General features: G+C 42.2%; 1 protein-coding gene across 1 annotated transcript in view; it reads right to left on the bottom strand.

Moving 5' to 3' along the window:
- baz (bazooka) overlaps positions 1-17,479 on the bottom strand; it is a 235,813-nt gene extending 218,334 nt beyond the window's left edge. Inside the window, exon 1 of the mRNA XM_065221321.1 lies at positions 17,113-17,479. Within this exon, the coding sequence (XP_065077393.1) occupies positions 17,113-17,220 (108 nt within the window). The 5' untranslated portion in view covers positions 17,221-17,479. The remainder of the gene's footprint in view (positions 1-17,112) is intronic.
- Between the last annotated feature and the right edge of the window lie 9,009 nt (positions 17,480-26,488).

Genomic DNA, 26,488 nt, shown 5'->3' with positions numbered 1-26,488 from the left:
TGTTAGCCTCCCACTCCGAGTTCAGATCGACGGCGACGAAATCGAGGTGGCCGATGAGTTCGTGTATTTGGGCTCACTGGTGACCGCCGAAAATGACACCAGCAGAGACATTCAAAGACGCATTATGGCAGGGAATCGTGCCTGCTTTGGACTCCGGAGGACGCTCCGGTCGAATAAAGTTCGCCGCCGCACGAAGTGACTATCTACAAGACGCCCTGTAACGTGGGTAGATCACCTTTTCGTGGTACGTTACGGGATGTAAGATCTACCACGGATTCCTAGTCTTGACTACTTCAAACTAGGGGAACAGGATTTTTCAGTAATCCAAGGAACACATCTTAGTCCTTGTTACTTTTTTATGCCTTGTTGATAGTGACAAGACTCGGCTTTGTCTACCGAGGATGATCTTGAAACAAGGAAAAAAATGAGTTAGTTGTCTTCATCTATGTGATTCCTAATCTTCTATTTGTTGTTCCCTAGTTTAAAGTGGTTAAGACTAGGGTTCTGATGCATGGTCATTATCGGTGTCATTCCTTAATTTTGTTGCTAAGGAATCCAATTTTGACTGACAAAGGGGCGCACCTTTGGAGGGTGTTTCAACACTCCGAAGGGTATAAATAGCGGGACCTTTCAATTAGAGTCGGATCCTTGCGATAAATGCAAGAGTGGCAACTGTGAAAAAATCGAATACTTCATCATTTCTCAATAGTGATGGAGTAATACGACATGCACTAAACTAAGGACACGGGATATACTACAATAGATCAAATTACTGGTCGCAGTGGTGTTAGGTCCCGAACAGAGGAAAAAAAAATCTATAAGACGCTGATTAGACCGGTGGTCCTCTACGGTCCCGAGACCTGGACTAGGCTCGTGGAGAACCCTTGGTGTTTTCGAACGGAAGGTGTTGCGTACCATCTACGGTAGAGTGCAGATGGATGACAGAACGTGGAGGAGGAAAATGAACCACGAATTGCACCAGCTGCTGGGAGAACCATCCATCGTCCACATTGCAACAATTGGGCGATTACGGTGGGCTGGGCACGTCGTAAGAATACCGCACGACGACCCAGTGGAAATGGTTCTCGAAAGTGACCGAACAGGAACTAGAAGAAAAGGCGCGCAGCGGGCAAGGTGGATCGACCAAGTAAAAGGCGACCTGCGGACTCTTCGCAGATTACGAGGCTGGCGAAGTGTGGCCATGGATCGAGTAGAGTGGAGACGACTTCCTTAGCCTGATTGGTAAGGTAAGTAAGGACCAGAACTATTATGTGGAGTTTCTGCTTCTTCGTTTAAAATGGAGATCGAGCAATGGGAAAAAAATTAATTGGAGACCAACTGGAACAACACGGTTCATAATTCCGAACATTGCAACGACTAGCAGAATTCTTGAATTATCAAAGAAAGATCTCAGTGTCTATACTGGTTTGATGATAGGACATTCTCCATGTAAATATCACTTGAAGTTAAAAGGAAAACTTCAGGAGGATATGTGTCGATGCTGTGGCATGGAAAAGGAATACTCTGAATACCTGCTATGCTCCTGTACAGGCGTATTTTTCTGGATAAGAGGCCGGCAGAACCCCTTTTGATGTTTGGAATACAGGTCCCAGTCAAGTAGTCAGTAGTCATTCGAAATGCAATACCTGGCTGGGAAAATGATCTTGGCCAGTCCGTGTCGGTCGCTTCACTAAATAGTGACACGACATACTGATAAAGCAATATGAAAACGTGGAATATATCACAATAGATCAAAGTAATGGTAGCAGTGATGAATAAACCCAACACGAAAAAAAGGTTTATTGATTTTTCCCGGTTCTTTAATTGAATTCCCGGGTTTCTCCCGGTTTCCCGGATACCTTTCCAATTCCCTGTAAATTCCCGTTTTTCCCGGTTCGCTGGCCACCTTGCACATGAAATGGCACTGTTTCACGTCAAATGACGAATCAATCTCCGATTTGCGTGCAACTTTGCAGTATTGTTTTTTATGGTAAAAAATTACGCCATTTGAATCGTGCAAACAACTTCAAAATAGCGTATTCGAGAGTTTTCAAAAAATCACAACTCTAAAACGCCTTCTTCCAAAGCGGCGCCGGTGGTGTAGTAGAAAGCATGATTGCCGCTCACTTCAAAAGGCCTGGGTTCAATCCCAGTCGGCGCCATCGGGATTTTCCAAGGCTTGATCATGCCTTCCTTCGGAAGATAAGTAAAGCCGTTGGTCCCCGGTCCATGAATTGATGAGTCGATCGGTAGGATCCTGGTGTGGGAGCTGCCTCCCTGGCGTCGGTAGCATTGGTACTCAGTACGGAAAACAAGATCGACGGAAAACAAATCAAAGAAATAAAAAAACCTCTTCTTCTTCTTCATCGCATTTCAAGCTTTTGCTTATCGTATATTAGCAAGGAATCAAATATCTCAAAATGACAAGCGATCAACGAGCCGAACGATAACGCTATGTCAGAAATGAAAATCTATTTATCTATCTATCTATGTATATATATAAATGAATTTATGTCTGTCTGACCCTTATAGACTCGGAAACTACAGCACCGATCGGCGTTGGGCCGGGAAAGGTTCTTATGATGGTTTGAGACCCCTCCCCCTTCTGTTTTATACAAATGAAACAGAAATTTCTGCATAACTCGAGAACTAATCAAGCAAATGGAACCAAATTTGGCATGTGGAGGAGATGGTAATAGGGGGTAGCCCCTTATATAAGACGGGAGGGGGCTACGTACAATATAGTATGCTTTTTTTAATCGGCGCATAAACTCAAGCTAATATTAAATCGCGAGCAAGGCCGGGCAGACTCAGCTAGTAATAAATAAAAATAACCATGCTGGAGGAGGTGACTGGGATCGATTTCCCCGGTTAGGTCTTAGAGATAAACTAGCCTAAGGCTAAAAATCTCTTTAATAAAGAATTAAAAAAAAAAAAAAAACCGTTTCGGTCTAGGAATTTTTCGGGTTGAGCTGGTAAATATCACGACTGTCATTTGACAATGAGAAAACAGGTCTTCTCACTATCACGAGACGAAACTACCTATCATTAGCTTTCTTGTCATTTTCCAATGATTAAGTAACTCATGAGAATAATTCACGTTTTGACATCAAATTGACAACAGATTTAGGCGAATTTAGGCAAGCAACAGTATGTAATCGGTAGAGTGAATATATTATTAAGATTTCCTCGGTACAAGTAACATTAATAGCAATAAATGAGCTAGTAATTACAATGATCACAACACTATCACGTTCTGTCATGAGAAAAAATTCGATGAGATTTTGAAGACAATCTCTATCATCGTTTTCTCATCCGATGATAGTGACAGAAATATCTCTGTAAATATCGCGATCTATCTTTCATTAAAAATGACATTTGCCAGAACATAGAGTATGATTGTACTTGCCAAAAAATTATACTAATGCAAAAATGGTACAGACATCGAAAGCTTTCAATTAAGAAAAGGATTAGAACACTAAGTTTAAAGCACGCAATAAGCTAATATGCGATAAGCAATAAGCTTGAAATGCGAAAAAGAAGAAGAAGAAGAAGCATACATCTTCCGGTCGAATGAAACAGGTCCAAATTCCAAATCCACCCGTATCTCATGAACATTAACGGCAAATAACTCATTCACACTAGCGGACCGTGAGTACTGTGCCACATATACATGAATATCTTGGTCTTGAGGTACCATTCAGGGATGAGTTGACGAAACTTGATTCGGTGATCTTGAGCAGGATTTGGGGGTAGTTTGATGATAAATCCGATTTGTTCTAGAAACACTAAGCTGTAAAAACAGCTGCATTGAAATTTGGTGGTGAACACGTAGGGTTTTAAAAGCGGGTCTGAAACATTCTTGTTTTCATAATATTTTGCATAGCTCGATCATTTATTTGAGGTCGATATGGTTTCCCCATTTGTGTAATCTGAACTTATTTTTTTTATATATAAGGCTACTAGCATAGATATCTACCAAACTTACTCGAATTCGTTTGCCCTTGACCTAAAAGTAGTCTGAAAAAAATCAATCAACTGCCAAATTAGAACCATGTTACCAAAAACAAACCAATTAGCACGTAGAGGTATTTGAGGTAAGACGGACACACCGGATTAAATTGAAACATTCATTTATACACGCAAAGATAATGGCTCTTAATAAAAAATGTAAGGTTGAATTTCTTACATCCTCTGCATATGTTTCTTACAACAAATGTAATGGTAGTCCATACAATGGATTGTAGCGAATAAGCGAGATTTTCTAGTATGAATATTTTTGTATAAAACCATCCCGAGATGATTTTCTAGAGGCAGGGGAAACCAACTTTCTTCAAACATTAAGCTAAAAATTACAAAATTATTTTTAAAACCTTCCGATGACCACATTACAGTACTCAGATGCAAGAAAAAGTCCTGAAGATCAGTACGGTTCAGTGCAGCAAAAGTAAATCAATCTAGCCATCTTACTGCACATTCTTCTACTATGAACGGTTTTGCCATTTCATGTGACAGTGGCTGCAATAATTTCCATAAAATCGCGTGAAACCTAGTTCAACCGTTGAATTGACCGTATTCTATTTCAAAAATAGAAACAATTTCCTGATCACCAGCAGCAGACAGCACGAGGAATGGAACAAAGCAACGGAACCCATTCACTGTGGAACCTCAGCCAGCGATGCGATAATGATGCGACGGGGACGACGTCACCTAAGTACTACTAGGCACGATGCGATGTGATTCGATGCGATCGACCTCCGACCACCGTTCAACCTTGAAATTCCCGCATAGAGCCGGAGTCAGTCACACACAGCGAAGGCTCCATCATCAACCAGAGTCGTCCATCTCGCAATACTACCTCTACAGTCGAGGTACATGGTGACTGAGACGGAGCTTGCTCGCGGAGCGACTCGTCTCCTCCATTGGGGGCCCATAATATATGTGACGAGGAGTTGTCGCTCGCACCGCACAGACCAACGACCGCTCGAGAGAATCTGCTCCGAACCAACAGCGATGTGCCGCTATTTGTTTTTGTTGTTGCTGGTGATGATGTAAATGCAGACACACACACAAACACCAGGCCTGACTCAACGTTTATACCCCGGGACCCAAAGCCAGGGTGCGGCGAAGAAGAGCCCAAATATTTCTTTCCTGCGGTGTTTGGGGCGATTGTGCGCACAGAAAACAAATAGTCCGAAACCAAAAACGTACAATAACAACAGAGCGAGAGACCCCTATCATCATCTGCTGCTTCTTCGTCTACCCTGGCTTCAACTCCGGATTGAGTGTGGAGTGCATGAATAGGCGAAAACAGCATCTTCCAAAAACCGGTTCCCGGTACAAGATGAGGTCGCGCCCATTGCAAAAATAAAAAATAACCAAGCAGAGCACGTCATCATCATCATCATCATGATCATCTTGGTCGTCTCCGTCTCCTCTTCAAGGCGATTTAAAGGCCTTGCTGTGTGTTCGAGGAATCTCGTCCCTTTTGTTCACCGTTGAAACCGTTCGTTCGCTCTATTCTAGTTCTGTCCACGGGCGGAGACCATAACTCGTTAATAATGATCCTCTTCCGGTCCGTCGCGCAGTTTCAAGAACCCTCTCTGCCGCCGCTAAACACTCTCGATATCGTTTTCCCTTGCGCGCTTTCCGGGAATCCAACGAACGTGTCACTTTGATTACCCCTGCTGCAGTACCTACTTACTCCACGCGTCAGGGTTGGGTCTAATTATATCATTTCCTCCGGCCGAGCCGTTGTAGAACAAAGAATCAGAACCTCAAATCAGGAGAGGCCGTCCGTCCAGTCAGTCCGAGACTCTTGGCTATGGGAGGGCGAGGGAGTCTAGCGTTCCGTGACGATGCACCAGAAAAGGGGCACAGGATGCAATTCATCACAAACCGAAAACTCCAAAACTGAATCGAGCCTACCTTATCGAATCGATCGAAACGGACACTCACACAAACATAGAAGCATTAGAAGGCGGAATCTTTTCGAGGGATGCAGTTAGAAGAAAGCCCACGATGAAAAGGTGCGTAGGAAGGGAGCGGAAAATTTATTGGGCTAAAACAAGTGCGTAGTTCTTTTCGAGAGTCGCTGTTGGGCGGTAGGACGACGGTGAGGGGGGTAATTTTCGATGGTTCTTACCTCTTCTAAGGCTTCTTGAGAGGATTGTTGCTTTGTCTTTCTTGTTGTTAATGTGGCGTCAGTTTCACCTGCTGACTTGCTCGTTTTCGAAATACGTAGCACTGCCGAGTGAGTAAAGCCTATTAAGTCGTATAAACGCAAATGAAAGATGCCACGCACTCTACACTGATGGATGATTGTGAACTACGTATGTATATTGGGCAAAATGTCAGAAGGTGAGCCTACAGCCCACTCCTCGTTCTAAGATGCTGGACTACAGCTGGAAAGTGTCTACACGTTCGTTTATTACTCTTCGCTTCTACCTGTTAGCAGGGGCTCCTCGAAGTCAACGTTACACCGAAGCTTTCCTTAATGAGCACCAAAAGGGAATAGATAAAACACATCTGACCTTTTTGGGCCATGAATCTTTCCCCCAGTCATTCAGTCGGTGGATTTATCTCTATTGTGAGTAGGCTCTTAAGATAATTCCGTCCTGTGCTTCAATTTGTGGTTGAAAGATACGGAGGCTTCGCTTTATTTACGATCGTACAGGGCGCAATTTTCGAAACCAATGTTGTTTACCAACAAAAGCGAAAATCAAGACCAACAATTGAAAAGGCCGAGAACCGAAGTCCACCAACGCAAACCAACCAAATGAACAGGTAGGAGAAATTCTCTTCTACCCGATTGTGTTTTAGGTTTGCGAATGTAGGTGTCAGTTGTAGACTGACATTTGAAAAGGGCGTAACTCCAATATTACCATATCGAGAAAATCGCTTCCGAATTTTGATGACCTAAAATTAATCCTATTTCACGACTTTTCATTTTCTGGATGATTTTATAAGCTTGACATATAGTTCATAGTGTAATCTATCATCATGCATCACTAAAAACTCAAAAAAAGTTTTCTTTGTCGTGAAATTGAGAATACAACATCATACGCCCTAATAATTTCTTACGGATCTTCCATCCCTTGAACTGCCAACACTGGTGATAAGCCGTGGAAATACACTCTCGGGATTTTTGTTTGTTGTTCCGCCTTGGTTATTCGTTCACAAATTTTCTGAGAGTGGAATTACGCCCGGAGATTGTTTGATCTTCTTTTTGTTCGTTGTTTACACGTGAACAACCAGTTGCATCATCGAGTTGAAAGTTGGAAATACGCCATATAAGAAGAAACGTCTTTGATGATTTGAAGTGATATTTTCTTCTACTTTTGCGTGTTTGTCGAGTAGTTTGTGAACTGTTCTCTCTATATGTGGGAAAATATGGTTTGTTTACATTTTGGAGTTACGCCCTTTTCAAATGTTAGTCTAGAGTTGGCCTTACAAGGTTTGTTTACAAAATGGAGTTGAGGCGTTTTTAATTGTTGTTCTTGAAATAGTAAAAGGCTCATATTTAACTGAAACGTAAACACGGCGGAAAGATAAGGGTAACATTTTAAAGGAAATCAAAACAAGGCGCATAGTATTGGGCGATATTGTTGTTGTCATACATTTTTGGGGCGATTTAATGAGGGCGTTTTCTTAACATTCCGCATTTACGGGCGAAATTATAAAAAAATATGAATTTTCAAGGGAAAATGTTTGATATTTGTAGAATGATAACGCAGGGTTAACAAGTATATTCAACTAGCTTGATGCAGAGTTTTAACTGAAATGAAAATTTAACATAGTTTGTTTATTTAGGAAAACTTCTGTTGCTAAGTTGGTCAGTCGCTTACTGGGATGCCGATTATTCCAACATCCCCCTGAATCGGTTACTGCTAGAAGGTTCCTTACTTCTCGAAGACGATTGTTTCAATCTTGAGTCTTTCTTGTGCAACATGGTCTCTCAATGGTGTTTGACGTCGATTATCTTCAAATATCTTGAAGGCTTCATCAGGTTGGATTTGCTTCAGGTCATCGAGGATTCCTTTTAGCCATAAGCCTTCGGAAGCAGCCAAGTTTGAAGCAGCATACTCAGCCTCACATGATGATAATGCAACGGTTTGTTGCTTTCGGCTCGCCCAGTACACTTACCTTACCAATCAGGCTAAGGCCTTGTTATCCTCTGCTGTCCGAAGAAGTCGTCTCCCCTCTACTCGATCCATGGCCAGCCACGAGTCTGCGAAGGGTCCGCAGATCGCCTTCTACTTGGTCGATCCACCTTACCCGCTGCACGCCTCTTCTTCTTGTTCCTGTTGGGTCGCTTTCTAGAACCATTTTCACTGGGTCGTCGTGCGGCATTCTTAAGACGTGCCCAGCCCACCGTAGTTGCCCAATTGTTGCAATGTGGACGATGGATGGTTCTCCCAGCAGCTGGTGCAATTTGTGGTTTATTCGCCTCCTCCACGTTCTGTCATCCATCTGCACTCCACCGTAGATGGTACGCAACACCTTCCGTTCGAAAACACCGTTTTCGGTCCTTCACGAGCATAGTCCAGGTCTCGTGGCCGAAGAGGACCACCGGTCTAATCTGCGTCTTGTAGACAATCAACTTCGTGCGGCCGCGAATTTTATTTAACCAGAGCGTCCTCCGGAGTCCAAAGTAGGCACGATTCCCTGCCATAATGCGTCTTTGAATTTCTTTGCTGGTGTCATTTTCGGCGATCACCAGTGAGCCCAAATACATGAACTCATCGACCACCTCGATTTCGTCACCGTCAATCTGAACTTGGGGTGGGAGGCTAACACTGTCTTCCCTAGAACCTCGTCCTTTCATGTATTTTGTCTTTGATGCGTTGATGGCATGTCCAATCCGCCTAGCTTCAGTCTTCAGTCTGATGTACGTTTCCGCCATCGTCTCAAAGTTCCGTGCCATGATGTCGATGTCATCGTCGAAGCCAAGAAGCTGGATGGACTTTCTGAAGATCGTGCCACTCGTGTCTATCCCAACTTCTCTGATCACACCTTCTAACGCGATGTTGAATAGCAGATACGAAAGTCCATCACCTTGCCGTAACCTCCTTCGAGATTCAAAGGGACTCGAGAGTGTCCTCGATGCTTGAACAACGCACATCACTCGATCCATCGTCACCTTGACTAATCGTGTCAGTTTATCCGAAAATCCGTACTCGTGCATAATCTGTCATAGCTGATCTCGATCGATTGTGTCGTATGCGGATTTGAATGATTGATGATGTGTGGGCACGTTGTATTCGCGGCATTTCTGCAGCACCTGCCGAATCACGAAAATTTGGTCCGTGGTAGCGCGGGCACCCATGAATCCCCACGAACTCTCTTGCAAATGGTGACAGGCGGAATCATAGAATTTGGGAGAGTACCTTGTAGGCGGCACTCAGCAGTGGGATCGCGCGGTAGTTGCAGCAATCCAACTTTTCGCCCTTTTTTTCGATTGGGCAAACGACACCACTCCGCTGGTAATATCTCCTTCTCCGTATTTTAATAGCTCACTAGGTGATCTACACCAGTTGCTTTGTTGTTCTTCAGCCGACCGATCCCCTCCTCAACTTCTTGAAGATCAGGGGCCGGTAGCCTTTCGTCTTCTGCACGTGCTCCAAGGTCTGTTGCCGTGCCACCTTCGTTTTCTGCTGCATCACCGTTGAGGTGCTCGTCATAGTACTGCTTCCACCTCTCAATCACCTCACACTCGTTCGTGAGAAGGTTACCGTCCAAGTCCTTGCACATATCGGCTTGCGGCACGTAGCCTTTGTGCGAACTATTTAGCTTCTCGTAGAACTTCTGTGCGTCGTTTACGCGGTACAGATTTTCCATCGCCTCGCGATTTTGGTCTTCCTGCTGACGCTTCTTCCTTCGGAAAACCGAGTTTTGTCTGTTCCGCGCTTGTCTGTATCGCTCCACATTCAATCTCGTGCGGTGTTGCAGCATTCTCGCCCGTGCTGCATTCGTCTCCTCTACAAACAGTTTGCATTCGCCGTCAAACCAGTCATTCCTTCGGTCCGAGATCGCAGTACCTAGTGCCGCTGCAGCAGTACTACCTATGGCGCAACGGATGTCCCTCCAGCCATCTTCAAGATTAGATGCGCCAAGTTGCTCTTCAGTGGGTAGTGCAACTTCCAACTGCTGCGCGTAGTCCTGGGCAACTCCGGCGTCCCGTAATTGCTCATTGTTGAGTCGGGGCGTCCGACTTCGACGGGTTTTATGCCCCGTCGAGAGTTTTGAGCGCATGCATACTGCAACTAGGTAGTGGTCCGAATCTATGTTCGCACTGCGGTACATGCGGATGTTGATAATGTCGGAGAAGAATTTCCCGTCGATTAAAACGTGATCGATTTGGTTTTCTGTGTTGTGGTCAGGTGATCTCCAGGTGGCTTTGTGGATATCATTGCGGGGGAAAAAGGTACTTCGAACTACCATGCTGCAAAGTTCACGTCGCCGATGACGATTTTGACGTCCCGTTGCGAACAGCCGCCGTACACCTGCTCCAGCTGCGCATAGAACGCTTCTTTCTCGTCGTCGGGTCTCCCTTCGTGTGGGCAGTGCACGTTGATGATGCTGTAGTTGAAGAAACGGTCCTTAAACCTCAACTTGCACATCCTCGCGTTGATCGGCTGCCAACCAATCATGGCGCATCTTACCCAGCACTTCAAAGCCGGTGCCGCAGCTCTGGTAGAAATAAGCCACTCGATGCCCACTTTTCCATACCTTTTGTCCCGTCCAGCAAAGTTCCTGCAGTGCTACGACTTCGAAGTGTTGCCCAGGATACGGTATTACCTTGAACACGAAGCCGCTCACGGATTTTATATCTTCAGCATCCGATTCCCATTCGACGTCAGCGTATCCGATCAAAGGTTCGGTGAAATGCTTGTAGTGAATCTTTAAATTCTTCGAACCCTTCAAATACCTGACCAGTCTCTTCAGTGCTTGCCAGTGATTTTCGCCTGGTTGACTTTGGAAACGCCCTAAATATCCAACAGCATAGCATATATCAGGTCGAACACACAGCATTGTGTACATAAGGCTTCCCAGCAATTCACGGTACGGATGGATAACAGCACTCTCAGTTTGTACAGGGAGAACTTTTCCAAAACACGATCCATGGCAACTTCTTGATTGAATGACATACTACAAGCGTTTTGATCATAGCATATCATGATTCCTAGGAAGTGATTTACGGTGCCACAGTCTGTCATCTGCAGTTTCTTCGATAAAGAAAGTTTGATTTGCTTCCCTAGTTCCAACCGATCGCAAGTCATCGACATAGATGTTGATGTAAATCCCCCCTCAATCGTCAGTCCTGGTGTACAGACTGTAGTCATGACGAAAACGAGTGAAGCCGAAATTCAGGAGACGCTCATTCAGTTTGTTATTCCAACAACGGGGGCTTTGCTTGAGTCCATATAGCGATCTCTCCAGCTTGCAAACACAATTTGATGGTGTAGTTACTCCTTCAGTAAATGTCTTCTCCTAAATGACCATAGAAGAAAACGGTCTTCACATCTAGTTGGTGTAAAAACATCTTTCGATGGACTGCTAAAGCTAGAACTGCGCGTATGGGAAATAGATTTCACCGAAATCGACACCGGCCTTCTGCAGGAAACCCTTGGCAATCAAACGAACCTTGTATCGCACTGGTTCTCTATTTTCATCTTGCTTGATTTGGAACCCCCATTTCGACTTCATAGGAACCACACGCCATACACGATTGTCTGCTAGTGACTTCAGTTCTCCTTCGATTGCCCTCTTCCAAAGGTCTTCATCAGTACGTCCAGCAATGTGCTTGTACACTCCAGGAATATCAAACGCTCGGTCTCATCTCCAATCATCGGTCCATCGGAATTGGTCGAGCATTCATTATTTTTAGTATCTACTTTACTTTCATTTATTTAAGATAATCATAGATCAAAAATTTACCAATGTACAGTTTGAAATGATGGGTACATGATTATTACTTCGGTCATTCGGACTGCCTAACATAATTCGTGCTCATTTTCTAAAGTTAGGCAATCTAAAGTTAGGTACTTTACTCTGAAGTCTGTGAAAGGGAATCAAAACGAATAAAACGTCCAATTTAACACTCGTTGATTATGTCATTGAGAAAAATCGTTCAATGTAACATGTCCGACGTACAACTTGATTAGTCAAAACGTCCTATGTGGTTTTTTTTTCTATATTGTAGCATGGAATTCAAAGTAAAATTGTGATTTTACCGTTTCTACTGAATTTTCAACGTTTCTATCCACTGACTACATTAAAAATAGTATTGCAAAATGTAGTGTTTCTAAACAGTTAAAATAATAATCTGTCGAACTTCGATTTTCTCTAAATGGTGGATATGTTACATTGATCTATTTGAAAAGTGACGCAAGAATTGTTCAGAAGGTCTCGCTTCTTCACCTTCGACTTGAGCTTGGAAATCAAACGGAGGAGATTCGTCGCAAGCTTCAATAGCTAATGGAAAACAGCTTTCGTCAAATTTAACATCTCTAGCCAGAAATAACTCCTTCTTTTCTTTGTTCCTCAAACGGTAGGCGTTCGGTGAATATCCAATTTCTTTTTGGATGCAACTTCCTTCTCTGTTCTATGAACACCCAAGCGAATGCTTTGCAGCCAAACACACGTAGTTTGCTCAAATCTGGTTTGTGACCAGTCCACATCTCTGCAGGAGTTTTACGGCAGGGTAAAGCATTGGTTGGACTTCTATTAGTCAAGTAACCCGCCGCTAGAACTGCTTCGTTCCAAAGAGTCTTCGGAGCTTCGAACCTTCTCGACAATCGTCCGATTGAACCGTTCGGACACCCCGTTTTGCTGTGGTGTGTACACTGCAGTTGGCTCGATCTGGATTCCCTTGGAAACGTAGAATTCTCGCTGGTCTTTGGAGCAGTACTCCCGTCCTTGGTCAACGGTCAGTCTTGATATTGAATGGCTCAGTGCAACAGATGGCATCGCTTCGTAAAGGGTGTCCCACATCAAATTGCATCACGGAAAAAAAAAACTCTGTAGAAAATTACCTAGTTGACCGATCCTTTTCAAACTTTCAAACAATAAAATATAACCCATTAGTATGCTTTTGGCAATACCATAACCGTACGCGCGCACCTTACGCTTAACTCCACTCATTAGGTTCCGTACAACATCTGGCTGCAGCTTCTTCTGTACGGAAACCCACTTTTTCTTCATGTCTTCCTCAGATTTGACCTCCTAGGGATGCTTCCGTAGTGCCTGCTTCATAATAGCCCAGTATTTGTCGATGGACCTTAGTTCCAATGCGTTGGGGGGGGGGGGGGGGGGGGTTCATGTCCTTGGGTATGAAAGTGACCCGGTGGCTTCGTACCACTTTAGGACAACGTTTGAATAGTGGCAAGAAGCTAGATCCGGTCAGAAGATCGTAGAGCCCTCATGTTGCTTCAACAGACGAAGCAGACGCTTCTGTAGACACTCCTTGAGGTAGATCTCCCCGTTTACAGTCCCGGTAGTCACGAACGGCGCACTCCGTTTGCCATATGCTCGCTTGCTGATCGCTTGCTTGATCATGTATTTCTTGGCAAACTTTGAAAGTTTCTGCTTCATTACTTCCTCCGGAACATCAAACTTGTGCTGGGCGGGAAGTCCGCATTGACGTAAGTCTCATCATCCATGACGAGACAATAAGGCTTCGTCAGCATCTGGGTTTACAGTTTCCGGGCCCGTGACTTTCCCACCGTATTTTGCCGTTCGTCACGATTTGGAGCCTTCTGCACTTTGTACGTATGCAGTCCCTCCCGGTCCTTGGCTTTCTGAACGAAAGACTTGGGCAGATTCAACTTTTTGGCAACATCCCTGACCGAAGCATTGGGATTCCGCTTAACCGCTTTCACGACACGCTTGTGATCCTGATCACTAATAGAATATCCGCATTTCTCCTTCCGTTCGATGCTCGGAGATTCGTAGTAACGTTTAATCACACGACTCACCGTTGACTGCACGATTCCGAGTTGTTTTCCGATGTCCCCATGAGAGAGTTGAGGATTTTCCAGGTGCTTGCGCAAAATCAATTCGCGATGTTGCTTTTCAGGTGAGCCATTTTTTTCGACTTTCGAAAAACTGACAGCGATAAAAATACAGTGTAAACAATACACTCTAAACTACTTCTACCAAAATTTTCAAGAGAAAATACACAATCGGTAATTTTCTACAGCGTTTTTTCCGTGATTCAATTTGATGTGGGACACCCTTTAATCTCGAAATTTTTGGAACGCCTCGGACTTCTTTTTGAAAGGATCGGTGGCGTCGCGTAACCTCACTTTTTACCTGTGCACCAACTTTCAAAACCAGATTTATTACCATATTCATACTCGAATCGGTTGAAAAATACTCTTAATCTTCAAGTTTACTCGAAATCTATCCATTGGAAGCAATATTTTGATAATTGTGTATATTTTGGAAGTTGGTGCACAGGTAGATTGAGGTTAAGGCAAAGTGCCAAAGTGCGTAGAATCGTAGAACCATTCCAAGCGATCAGTGTGGTGGGACCACACACATCGGAGTGAATTCGTTCAAAAGGTATTGAAGCAAGCCCGTGAGTGGATCTCGGCAGTGCTTTCCGAGAGCACAAACATCAGAAAAATCCAATATACCTGGTCCTTCTGGAATTCCTGTTACCATGTTATGCTTCCCGAGTGCCTGCAGGTTCTTGCTTCCCAAATGACCAAAACGACGATGCCATGGATTATCGCTCACAGTTCCACACATGTTGACCGCCGCACTATTCGTTAGCAAATCGAGCTCGAAAAATCACCTCGCATTGCACATCTTCCTATCAGTTCATTACGGCGCTGGACCGTAGCTTCCAATTTCTTGAAGGTAACGTTAAGCTTTGCTTTCGCCATCTTCTTCACGGATAACAAATTCGCTCGAAGGTCGGGCACGTACAGAACATCCTTGAGACTTACTTGAACACCTTCCTTGTTAACGCCCGTAATAGTACCTTGATGCCAAGAAATAAGAGATTGATTGTCTTTCGCCACGTTGATGATTACGGAATTTCTTGAGTTGAGCAAAACAGTCGTTCACGTTGACTAGAAGATCCGTAGCCCCAGAGTCTAACTTGAACGATACTACGTCTTCATCTTTCTTGGTGAAACTCCTTCCAGTCATGAAGGCCACCGCCTTACCGCCACAAGCAGCATTAGCTACCGCCTTTATCCTTTGCCTTGCGTTCCTATTCATGGCAACGATTGCACTTCCCTGTGAACTTTTCATGCGCAAGAACAACATCCAGTTTTAGGTTTTTTTCTCCAAGATTTTCCAGGGTGGTAACGAAGGGATCGAACGACTCAGGAAGAGTCATAAAGAGCTGAGGTACTACAACATTTTCCTCTACCTTCGCTCCGGCGAACTTTAGTGGTCGTACCAAGTCGTCGAAAGTCATCAGGTGATTTCTCATCGACGAACCTTCAACCATCTTCAGCTTCACAAGTTGCTTCCTGACCAGAGTTTGGATGAAACGGACTTCTTTGCGCATACGGTTTCTAAGTTTTTCCAAATATCCTTCGATGTTTCCTTGTCCCACGAGATCCAGCAAATCGTCAGGGATGAAAGAGATCAGCAGGTACGCAGTTTTTTTTTCTATTCTTCTCCTGGAATTTCGTCAATACAGCTGCTATCGCCGGTGGATCCTTCTTGATAGCATCCAGCAGATCCACAAACTTCAACTACATCTCCACTCTAAATCGCCAATTCTCGATGAACATTTCAAATGGTCCTATCTGCTTTGATCGATTCTCTTCATCGACTTTCTCTTTTCATAACCACTGCTATGTAAACAAATTTCGCGCTAATTCTACCACATAGTTCGATAAAGGAGGTTCTTATCTAGCGTCCAAAACGTCAAATACAACAGGGAATGTTGTTGTAGCTGAGTTATTGACGAAAGAGAAAGTCGATGAAGAGAATTGATAAATGCGGATAGGACCTTTTGAAATGTTCATCATTATTTAAAAACGTTTTCAAAGTTGTTGAACAGGTAACAAGTGAGGTTACGCGACGCTACTGTTTGAATTGTAATGAAAATTTAACACGGATTTCATTTAATGGATCAATTTTACGATCATTAATTTAATTGCATTGGATAAATATTGCGGCACCTTATATTAAATATTAAATTATTACGTGCAAACTTGCTCGGGTTTCCTCTATTTGTTTACATTTGGCTAGTTTCGCTCTAATCACACTTTGCTCCGGATTTTTTAGACAATCAGATCTCGGATAAAAATACAAGCAGCTCAAAATTTCATAACTCTCTCTCCCTCAGCTCAGTCGGTAAAGGCGCAGCTACAAAGCAAGACCATGCTGGAGATGGCTGGGTTCGATTCGGTCCATGAATTTTTCGGGTTGGAAAATTTCTCGACTTCCCTGGGCATATAATATGTGTGATTGTACTCTCCACACAATTATACTAATGCAAAAATGGTACAGACATTGAAAGTTCTCAATTAATAACTGAGGAAGTGCATCTAGGACACTGTTTGAAAGCACGCAATAAGCTAAAATGCGATAAGCAATAAGCTTGAAATGTGCAGAAGAAGAAGTTTGCAATTGTTTACAAAAGCTGATACGTCCCTTCGAAAAAGTAATCGAGATATGTTGTTCAGTTGTAGCAGAACTAATTTCAAGTAGTCCAGGCATTCTCTGTAAAACCCTGTACAAAAGCATATAATTCACTCTTAGGATTTACTTAGAACTATTTTTTTTAAATCCATTTATTTGTCAATGCTCAATTGCGTTAGCTTTGCGGAGCCATACAAAATTACTTTTAATTACTACCATAACATACAAATGTTAAAAGTTATTGTACTTCCTTGAAACATACTAATTGATTTATCATTTTGATTTCATTGTTTTGGTCGATTTATGGAGTCATTACCCTATAACTCCCTAGGAACGATCTCTTGTATCCCGTTTGAATCTATTTTAAATTTACAATATGCTTCGAAGAGCCAGACTCCTGAATATGTTTTCCGGCTCCAGATCCAGTAAATTTACTGTTTTACAAAAAAAAAAAAACATTGCCCGACAAAAATTCAGTTCTAAGAAATAACGACTCACCTTTCTCTTGTATCGAATAATCGCCTCCTGCTCCAGTTTCCTCACGGTCGTCCCCGGTGGGCACGGAACCACGAACCGTGCGGGTCCAAAGCAAACCGTAACCTTCATTGTGACCGCCTGTCTCTCTCTTGCTCTCTGTCTCGCCGTCTCCGTTCGTTCACCACCAATAACCGAAAACAAATCTCTTTCAACTCACGGCACTTAATTACGGTGACCGCACAAAACTCTTGATAATTTTTAACAATATCATCTAATGGCTCATTGCTTCACCTCATTATCTCGAATCACACACGGATAAAACGCTCCACTGCTGGTGCTTTTGTGAACTGACGACGACTGCTGTTGTTGTTGTTGTTGGTGTTGTAGCCACTCATTATCGTCAGCGAAGGCGGTTGACATTTCACCAAACACCTGCCTTCTGCCTTTTTGTGATTGTTGATTATTCCGTTGTCATAGCAATCGTTGTTTTGATTACTCACTTGCGCACTGCTGGTTTTCTTATTTCGCAGTCGAATCGATCATTTTCGATTATCTACGTACGAATCACAAAATCTGCATACTATTATGCGTTTATTTTCCTAGATTTCAAAAATCCCACAACAGTTTCAGAAGGTGAGAATCGTTGTTCTATTTTTTGCTCTGCTGTTTCCAACTCACGCACACACAAACGCCAGCACTAACAACATCCTTCTTCAGGTAAAAGGAACGAACAGCAGTCACTCGCTAGAACGAACCAACATCCAGGTTTTTTTTACTCGGGACCAGCAGGGATGCAATGATGGTTGTTAATGATTGCAGCGCACACACTCACACATTCCTGCTGCATTGCATTCCTTCCTATGCTCTGCTGCTTTGCGTTCGATCGAACCAGAACGGGATGGCACGATCCTCGAGAACTACTAACTCCAAAACCACCTGCCGCCGTTGTTGCGGCGCTGCTGACTGATCGAAAAAGGTGCTGACCGATTGAAAATCGAAAAAATCGCTCCTTTGCACGCACGCACGACACAAAACACTACTTTGCACTTGAAGTTACCACTCGAAATTATGTTTTTCGAAGTAATTTGAATCCAAACTTGATGTTAGAACCGACGCGCAACCGGATTAGGATAAGGGGCGCACACACAAGAAAAAAAAACGAAACGGACACAGCGAACGGACGCTGACTGCGTTTAACACGTCTTCCAACGGCGAGCTCATGAAACGGACTAAATGATGGTGAAGAAAAATCGTGAAACAAACGTAAAAAAATGGAGATCAAAAGAGAAAAAGCTGTTGCCGCTAAACGGATTAACGGAGAGAGTAAGCGAGAGGGAGAGTAAAACCTCAACAGATTCAACACGCTAAACGAAAAACCGCTTGTAGCGTTCAAAACAAATGGCTGACGGGTGTGGAAAATCATCGGTTTGGATTTTGAATACAAATGGGCATTGACTGCCGGGAAAATTATATTTTTTTCTCGGTGATTTTGATTGAACTTTACTGTAGGTCACACCATAAACACAGTGACGGACGACTGACTGTGAAGAGATCAGTTAAAATAGTTGGCGAATCAAAGTTACACACTTTAGCGCTCGCCAGACTGAGCAGTTATAACATAGAGGTAACTCTAAGACCACTGGGTCCCGAAGAAAATCATTATTATTTTTGGCTCACTCAGTACCAGAACAACGGTCCCAAGCAGTCCCAAGCTATTTCACTCACCCCTGCATGTTCTGCATGAATCCACACACCCCTGATGTTATCTGTCAAACTTTCATAGCGAATCAAAACAAACATAGTGTAGTAATAGAATTTCAACTAGAATAGGGTACGTTAATCGTTTGCTTGGGACCAATAGGCTACTAAAGTGGTGAGCCAATTTAAAATCGTTAGTTTCGTATTGATTGTTGGTTATAACATGTTATAACGGTTGTCAAATAACTGCAACAAAGAAACCACAATCAATACGAAACTAACGATTTTAAATTGGCTCACCACTTTAGTAGCCTATTGGTCCCAAGCAAACGATTAACGTACCCTATTCTAGTTGAAATTCTATTACTACACTATGTTTGTTTTGATTCGCTATGAAAGTTTGACAGATAACATCAGGGGTGTGTGGATTCATGCAGAACATGCAGGGGTGAGTGAAATAGCTTGGGACTGCTTGGGACCGTTGTTCTGGTACTGAGTGAGCCAAAAATAATAATGATTTTCTTCGGGACCCAGTGGTCTTAGAGTTACCTCTATGTTATAACTCTGTAGTCTGAACATAATATTAGAAATAATTACCGACTTCGGCAATTTTTACCGAACTTATACTATTTCACTGTTCGGTAAAAATCAGGCATTTTAATTCATTAGTTTTAAAGCTGTAAGCAAAGGAAAACTTCACCGTAATGGCAAGACTAGATTATTGAAACAAGGCTGACAGTGTTTTGAAATTAAAATTTAGTGAAATAGCTTTTAAAATCAGGGTAAAAGTTTTACCGAACGTTCAGTTGTTGAAAGCTCGGTAAAAATTACCGAAGTCGGTAATAATTTCTAAGTGTGTAGCTCACGTGGGAGAATAGCAGAGCTATGAAAGTGATGACGATTTAAAAAAAAATCACGGGAAGGTCAACCGTGGCCCCGGCAATCTGACCGTTCTTAATCTGAACCTTTTGATGTAGGACTCGAAAATAATACTTGAAACAAAAATGGGGGGTGTTTTCATACGCTTATTTCTCCAAAGAAATAACGTTTAATATGTCATGCAATATGCCATTCAACGGGGAATTTATGCAACAGTTTTATAGCATGTAATGCAAATAGTTAAAATAGTCAAACAACTAAGAAATTTTACTGGTAGCATCAAGGGGTAGGTCACTCAGCACATTGTGCCGGAATTATATTCTACACAGCTTGGGCACATCCATCGGCACATTTTCGGCACATACCTTCGGCACAATCTCAAAGGCATTAGATTGTTGTAATAAAATGGAGGCAATGCTAGACAACTGTCATTGCAGTTGTTCAGAATATTACGTGCTGTTTGACTGTATGTTCAGGAACATCTTCTAATTGAATATACCAGATAAACTCAGACCAGCAGTTCACTTATAGATCTAAATACGAAATGTAGGTTCTAGAGTGGACTCAAGAGGAAGAGGTAGTTAATCAGACCTTATTAGTACCCTTAATTCAAATAATGCTGCAACTCACACAAAACAAACTAAAACAGTCTATTCATTACCCTCTATACAGAAAAAAAGTTGTTGAATATTACATTCAAACTGCTGCAACCAGGTCAATCCATCGGTTGTGTAATATAACGTTGTACGATGTACATCGATTTTGCGACCAAAATTACATCCATTGATGTAATATTGTATCTGTTTTTGCTATTACATCATTATTTCATACATCAGCTTGAATTACATTGATCGATATTACATTTTTTTTTGCTGTGTATAGTCGGTCTCCAACAATACTCCCCACCGGTTCCAACTCTTTCCGGCCGAAAGGCTAGGTTTCTGGTCTGCCTTTGAGCACAGACAAACAGACGTAACTCTTTGAAAAAGTTTTTCTTGAAAACATAGTATCTCAAAACATAGGACCTCAGTAGCGACATCTTTCAGGCTTCTCGCGGATAACAAACTTGCTCGCTAACTCGCAAACAATATTGTATAAAAGTTCTATAGAATGTATAGAAACGTCAAAGTGATCCGATGCCAGCGCTGCGGCGAGTAGTTCACGGAACTGATAATATTCAAATCAACCGTTAAAAGCGTGAACTAAGATACGCAATGAAGAGTTACGTCTGTTTGTCTGTGCTTTGAGGGCTTTAAAGGGTGTCCACGATGAAATTGCCACACTATGAAATTGCTCTAACTTTTTAACCGTTGGGTAGAATTTAATGAAAATTTGGGTGGATTTAGTTCATAGTGCATTATTTACATCCTGCAAGTTTTAAAGTCCTGTGATCAAAACTCGCGGAAATGGAGTCGAAAGAACAGCTCGTGCGTGATAAAATCTTGCGCATTCATCACGAGAACAAGGATCTCTCGCATCGTTCCATCGCTAAAACGTTGTGAATCGCGAATTCCACGGTGTCGCGAGTGATTAAGCGGTTCGAGGAACGGTTGACCACCGATCGGAAGCCCAGAAGTGAAGGAAAAAGTATTCCGTACAACACCAAAAATCACAACCGCGTAGTTGGGGCCTTCAACCGAAATCCGAACGCCTCCGTTAGGGATGTGGCTAAGAAGCTGCACCTAAGCCGAAGTTTTGTCCAGAAGGCCAAAACTAAGGCTGGGCTTCGAACGTTCAAGGTACAAAAGGCCCCTAATCGCGACGAGAAGCAGAACAAGTCCACCAAAACCCGTGCCAGGAAGTTGTACCTCAACATGCTGAAGAAAGTTGAATGCTGCATCATGGACGGCGAAACATATGTGAAGGCCGACTTCAAACAGATCCCCGGCAACCTGTTTTTCACGGCCAAGGATAAGTTCAGCGTTCCGGAGCATGTCCGCACTCAGAAGATGTCCAAATTTGCGAAGAAATTCCTGGTTTGGCAAGCCATCTGCACGTGCGGGAAGCGGAGTGCACCTTTCGTGACCCAGGACACGATGAACGGACAGGTGTACATAAAAGAGTGCCTCCAGAAGCGGCTGCTTCCTCTCCTAAAGGCCCACAACGTCCCAACAATCTTCTGGCCGGATTTGGCCTCATGCCACTACTCCAAGGACGTGCTGAAGTGGTATGCGGACAATAAGATCAATTTCGTGCCGAAAATGTTCAACCCTCCCAACACTCCGGAGCTCCGCCCCATCGAGAAGTACTGGGCGATTATGAAGCAGCACCTTCTTAAACGACCTAAGGTAGTGAAGACAGTCGAGGAACTGAAGAAAGTATGGGTTTACATGTAAAAACGGTTGATTCACAGGTTGTGCAGAATCTTATGGCCGGGGCTAAGGCCAAGGTGTGGGTATTTTAAATAAAATACGAGTAAAATGGTAAAATGAAGTTTAATAGTTATTTCTCAATCCCTGAAAATTTGATGGCAATCGGATGAAAACTCGAATTTTGCGAATCAATTTTGTGTGTGGCAATTTTATCGTGGACACCCTTTATAAACACTAAAACACAGGACTTGTATTACCCTATGGATCACAAAACACCGAAATATCGCACACCTGCCACTTCCCGCGTCATCCTCAATCCTATTTATCCTTGCGATTTCAAACCAAAACATTCAAGGTGTCAGAAATACCGGGTTGCCGGGATGGGTATTTTACGAACAATCGAAACAATTACGAAAAAGCTTGCTCTATGACCGGCACAATCAGCATACTTGCGGCACACTGACAAAAAAGATGACCCAAAATTGGTGTGCGGAGGGACCTTGGGTAGCATCAAAATTGCCCATACATTTGCTAACACATTTAATCTAGTTCGGTGAAATCTCCAACAGCCGATTACCTCGGCATTTACTTTTTCTGATTTCTCTGAAAAATATCTGCTTGTTAGCTGATATCTCATCAAAATCTTATTTGTTAGCTGAGTCTCGGCAATTGTTTTACAAAATAAATTACAGAACTGCTCGGCTGTTAGAATCTCGGTGACCAAGGTGCCTTTTCTAACATAGGCATCACATAGTTGGTACCAAACGGAACAAGCCGATACCGCATTTCCTATTGAACTTCGGACGTTTTCATATGATGATGAACGACGAAGCAGTTCGACAGACGATATGCGGACCCGAGGAAAGACTCTCCGCAAACAGCTGCTACCAATGCTGCCTGCAAGAGCGCTCCAGTCAGAAAAGTAGTGAAGAAACCACATCGGCAGTATCAGCCGAGGGGGGCGACACATCTAAATCTCAATTCTAGATACTCAACAAATTTCACAGCGAATCAATCTTCGAAAAATCTTCTTTCATTTCTCGCATCTACTTGCATCGTGCATCATCTTTATGCAGGAAATCTTCAGAATCGTCATCAATCTTCTTGTTACCTACTCAGAGGCGCGCAGCTAACCACAATTTTCTATCGTAGATAGAGTCGCCCCCCGTGGTATCAGGAACTTCAGTGGTTGCGGTGGTTCAATAATGAGTTCTAACAGCGAACAACAAATTTCATCTCACTAACAAGCAAATCACACCAATACGAACTAAAGCCCTCTAGTTAAAGTATGAATAACTGTCACCACAAAACTGAAAAAAAAACTGTTCCAATCGAGCAAACTGGTGCATTTTGACGGTTCGATTGGAACAACTTTTGACAGACTCAAAAATATTACTAAGCAAAGATAGATTTAAATCTAATCATTTTTGGGATAAGCAAATTTTATACATTGATCCGATTAAAATTCTCTTCAAAATTATACTAAGTCAGAATAACGCTGTGAGATTCAGTGTATACAGAGGATATATAAATTTCATAATAAAAATATCAATTCAATCGCAATGGCTCATGTAGTCGATCAAGTTCGTTTTTGGATGGAAAAAATTAGTAATTTAAATAACACTAAAAAGAAAGCTGAAAGTTCAACAGTTAATGGTATAGTTTTCATAAACCTCAGTTTGGATAAAATACATTATTACCTTTATTTTTAGGAAGAATTCGGGTTTCAAGTTATTTCATTTTCACAAATAACAAGCAAGCCACCACTAAGCAGATTGGATCTCCCAAAAAGGAAAACTAACCCATGTAACCGGGACCGAATGTGCTGTACAATGTGATGCCACCATTGATGCCCGATGAGCTTCCCTCGTAAGTCGTGCGGATCAACACGGTGAGGGTCATCAAATAATCTACAAACGGTATCTCAACTTTCATAGGATCTGCCCCAGGAGAAATTATATGGACGTAAGTTTTCAGTCCCTTAACATTGCTAAAAGAACCCTATTTCAAAATTCCCTCTTCTCTGCCCACAGCTTGGCTCATCAACTTCCATTTCCTTACACCCCAAATCCTAAATGAATTAAACCTTACACTGCGAAATGGACCTCTGTAAGAGTACCACCGACTTCTGCAATTCCACGGTAACCAGTTATCGTTCCAAGACTCGACTTGTAGATAGCATAGTTCTAGTGGCACAGGAATGGTTAGTAAATTTAGTTGAATTTATCATTTTTATAAAAACAACTGTAAAATGTATCAGCTATTTTGCTATGAATAAATTATTCTTGATCAAATTCTTTTATTTTGATTTGTATACAATAAATTGAAACAAGAAAATGTACCTGACTCTCTGCACTCTAACATTATAGTACCCATTAATGAGTACAATTTCACCCATTTTGAAGTAAAGTAGATTAACTTATTAAATGGATAAAAAATACCCATAAATGAGTAACGTTTATCCACTAATGGGTAACAATTACTCATTTATGGGTATAAGATACCAATTAATGGGTATTTTTACCCATTAAATGGCTTAGCCTTTTTTACTTCAAAATGGGTTGTTACGCCCTTTGGCGAAAACCCCTCCGTCAACGAAGACACACCCAGCGTTCATCGAGAGGATTGCTGAGACGTCAACTGACTATAATAAATTGAAAACACTTGAAGAGCAAAATTAGCCAATCATTACAAACTATTATTATCAATAGAACTATTATTCCTCTTTAGTAACCTTAATAGTAAGTAAATTAGTTAATACCTAAATTAGTGAATTAAATAGTCTAAAATTTGCCAAACAAAAGTGGCTATATGGTAAGTAAATGATATTGCACATTAGAATTGTGAAACCAATTGCAACAATATTTCAGACTATAAACATTCATTTCGCATGGTTTGCACACAATTGAATTACGCTATAGTATTGTACCAAAGTAAGGTAATGCATTTATTTATTGGACAATTGAAATAATGTAACCACTAAATTATAAAACTAATTAAACAGATATTGTAAAGATTCGACAAACACCGGATAGCGTCAGCGGATCTGAAGTAAACACTAAACGTAAGTTAACCTAAAATAACTAAGCTGAACATTATGTAAACTTTGATTGTTTGTTGATATTCTTTAGGGAAATTATAACTCTCTCGAACAAATCACATCATGGACTGTTAAATATCCGGAAAGACCGACCGATTTGTTACCAGTAACAGTAACATGGGTGAAAATGTACCCATTAATGGGTTATTTCCAGTTACAGTGTGAGGTAGTTTCGTATGTCAATTTTTTCAGTATTCAGTGCTAACATTTGAAAACGGCACAAAAGCCATTTGTAAACAAATGGTTTGTGGGCCCTTTACTCACTACTTGAAGTACACCCACGCGACACAACAGCAACATCGGGTAGGGGAAATTTTCCCCTTCCTGACGATGCTGTTGGTTTGCGTGGGCGTTCTTCGGGTAGCGAGTAAAGGGCCCACAAACCATTTGTTTACAAATGGCTTTTGCGCCGTTTTCAAATGTTAGCACAGATATGTCATATTCAGTACACGGCGAATGAGAACGACCCAAATTTGAGATTAGTTCACTCATAATCGCCAAAAGTGCAGGAACTCATGAGTCAATTTGCCTCAAGGTTTCCTGTGGAAAACCTAAAAAATCTGCCGGAAAATGAGGAAAATTGACGAAATATGCTATTCACTCTAGGAATAGTACCAATAGACTGAGTGAATCCAATCTTTACTTTTCTCTTTTTTTTTCCTTGATTTGTTTTCCATCGATCTTATTTTCCGTGCTGAGCACCCTAATAACAATATACCATATCCAAACGATAACCAAAATATTTAAACTATTCCACAAATGGTTTGGATGATAACCTGAATACGTCGTTAAGCAAAATAACCATACACATTTTATTAGGGAAGGCAGCTCGTACACCTGGGCCCTACCTATCGACCAACCAGCGCCGCTACTTTTCTCATATTCGGGATTTTTTTTCCTAGAAAAATCTGGGTTTTCCCAAGAAAATTTACCTATTGCTGAGTTCCTGCACTTCATGTGATTTATGAGTTAACTAAACCCAAATTTGGGTCGTTCTCATTCGCGGTGTATGTCATATTTTTTTATCTGCACGGTTAGAAAAAAGTACCCAAAAGTAAGTTCTTTTCACTCATCTCGGCACTAAAGTGCAGGAACCCAAAAATAGGTAAAGCGGGTCAAAGTAGTTTTCATTTACTTGTGTGCAATTCGTATGGAATTTTCCACTAGCTTTCAACGCAAAAGTAAGTTAGTTGTACCCAACAGTAGGTAAATATTATTATACTCAACGTTGGGTTCCCACACGTTACTACCCCTGTTGGGTGGTTTTGCTCCTCCGTTTTTGACAACATTAGAAGGAGAAAAGGAGACAAACTAGTCAAAAGTAGGTAAAAGTGAACTGGCCGTTGGGTACTTTTTTCTTACCGTGTGGGTTCCGACCAAAACGCTTAAATCTAGCGTTCAGAATCAT

Source organism: Ochlerotatus camptorhynchus, unplaced genomic scaffold, assembly GCF_037179485.1.
Source record: "Ochlerotatus camptorhynchus isolate MF236.1 unplaced genomic scaffold, CSIRO-AGI_Acam_v1.1 ptg000141l, whole genome shotgun sequence".
Lineage (NCBI taxonomy): Eukaryota > Metazoa > Arthropoda > Insecta > Diptera > Culicidae > Ochlerotatus > Ochlerotatus camptorhynchus.
Note: the sequence above shows the minus strand (reverse complement) of the source record. Positions and strands in the feature narration are given on the sequence as shown.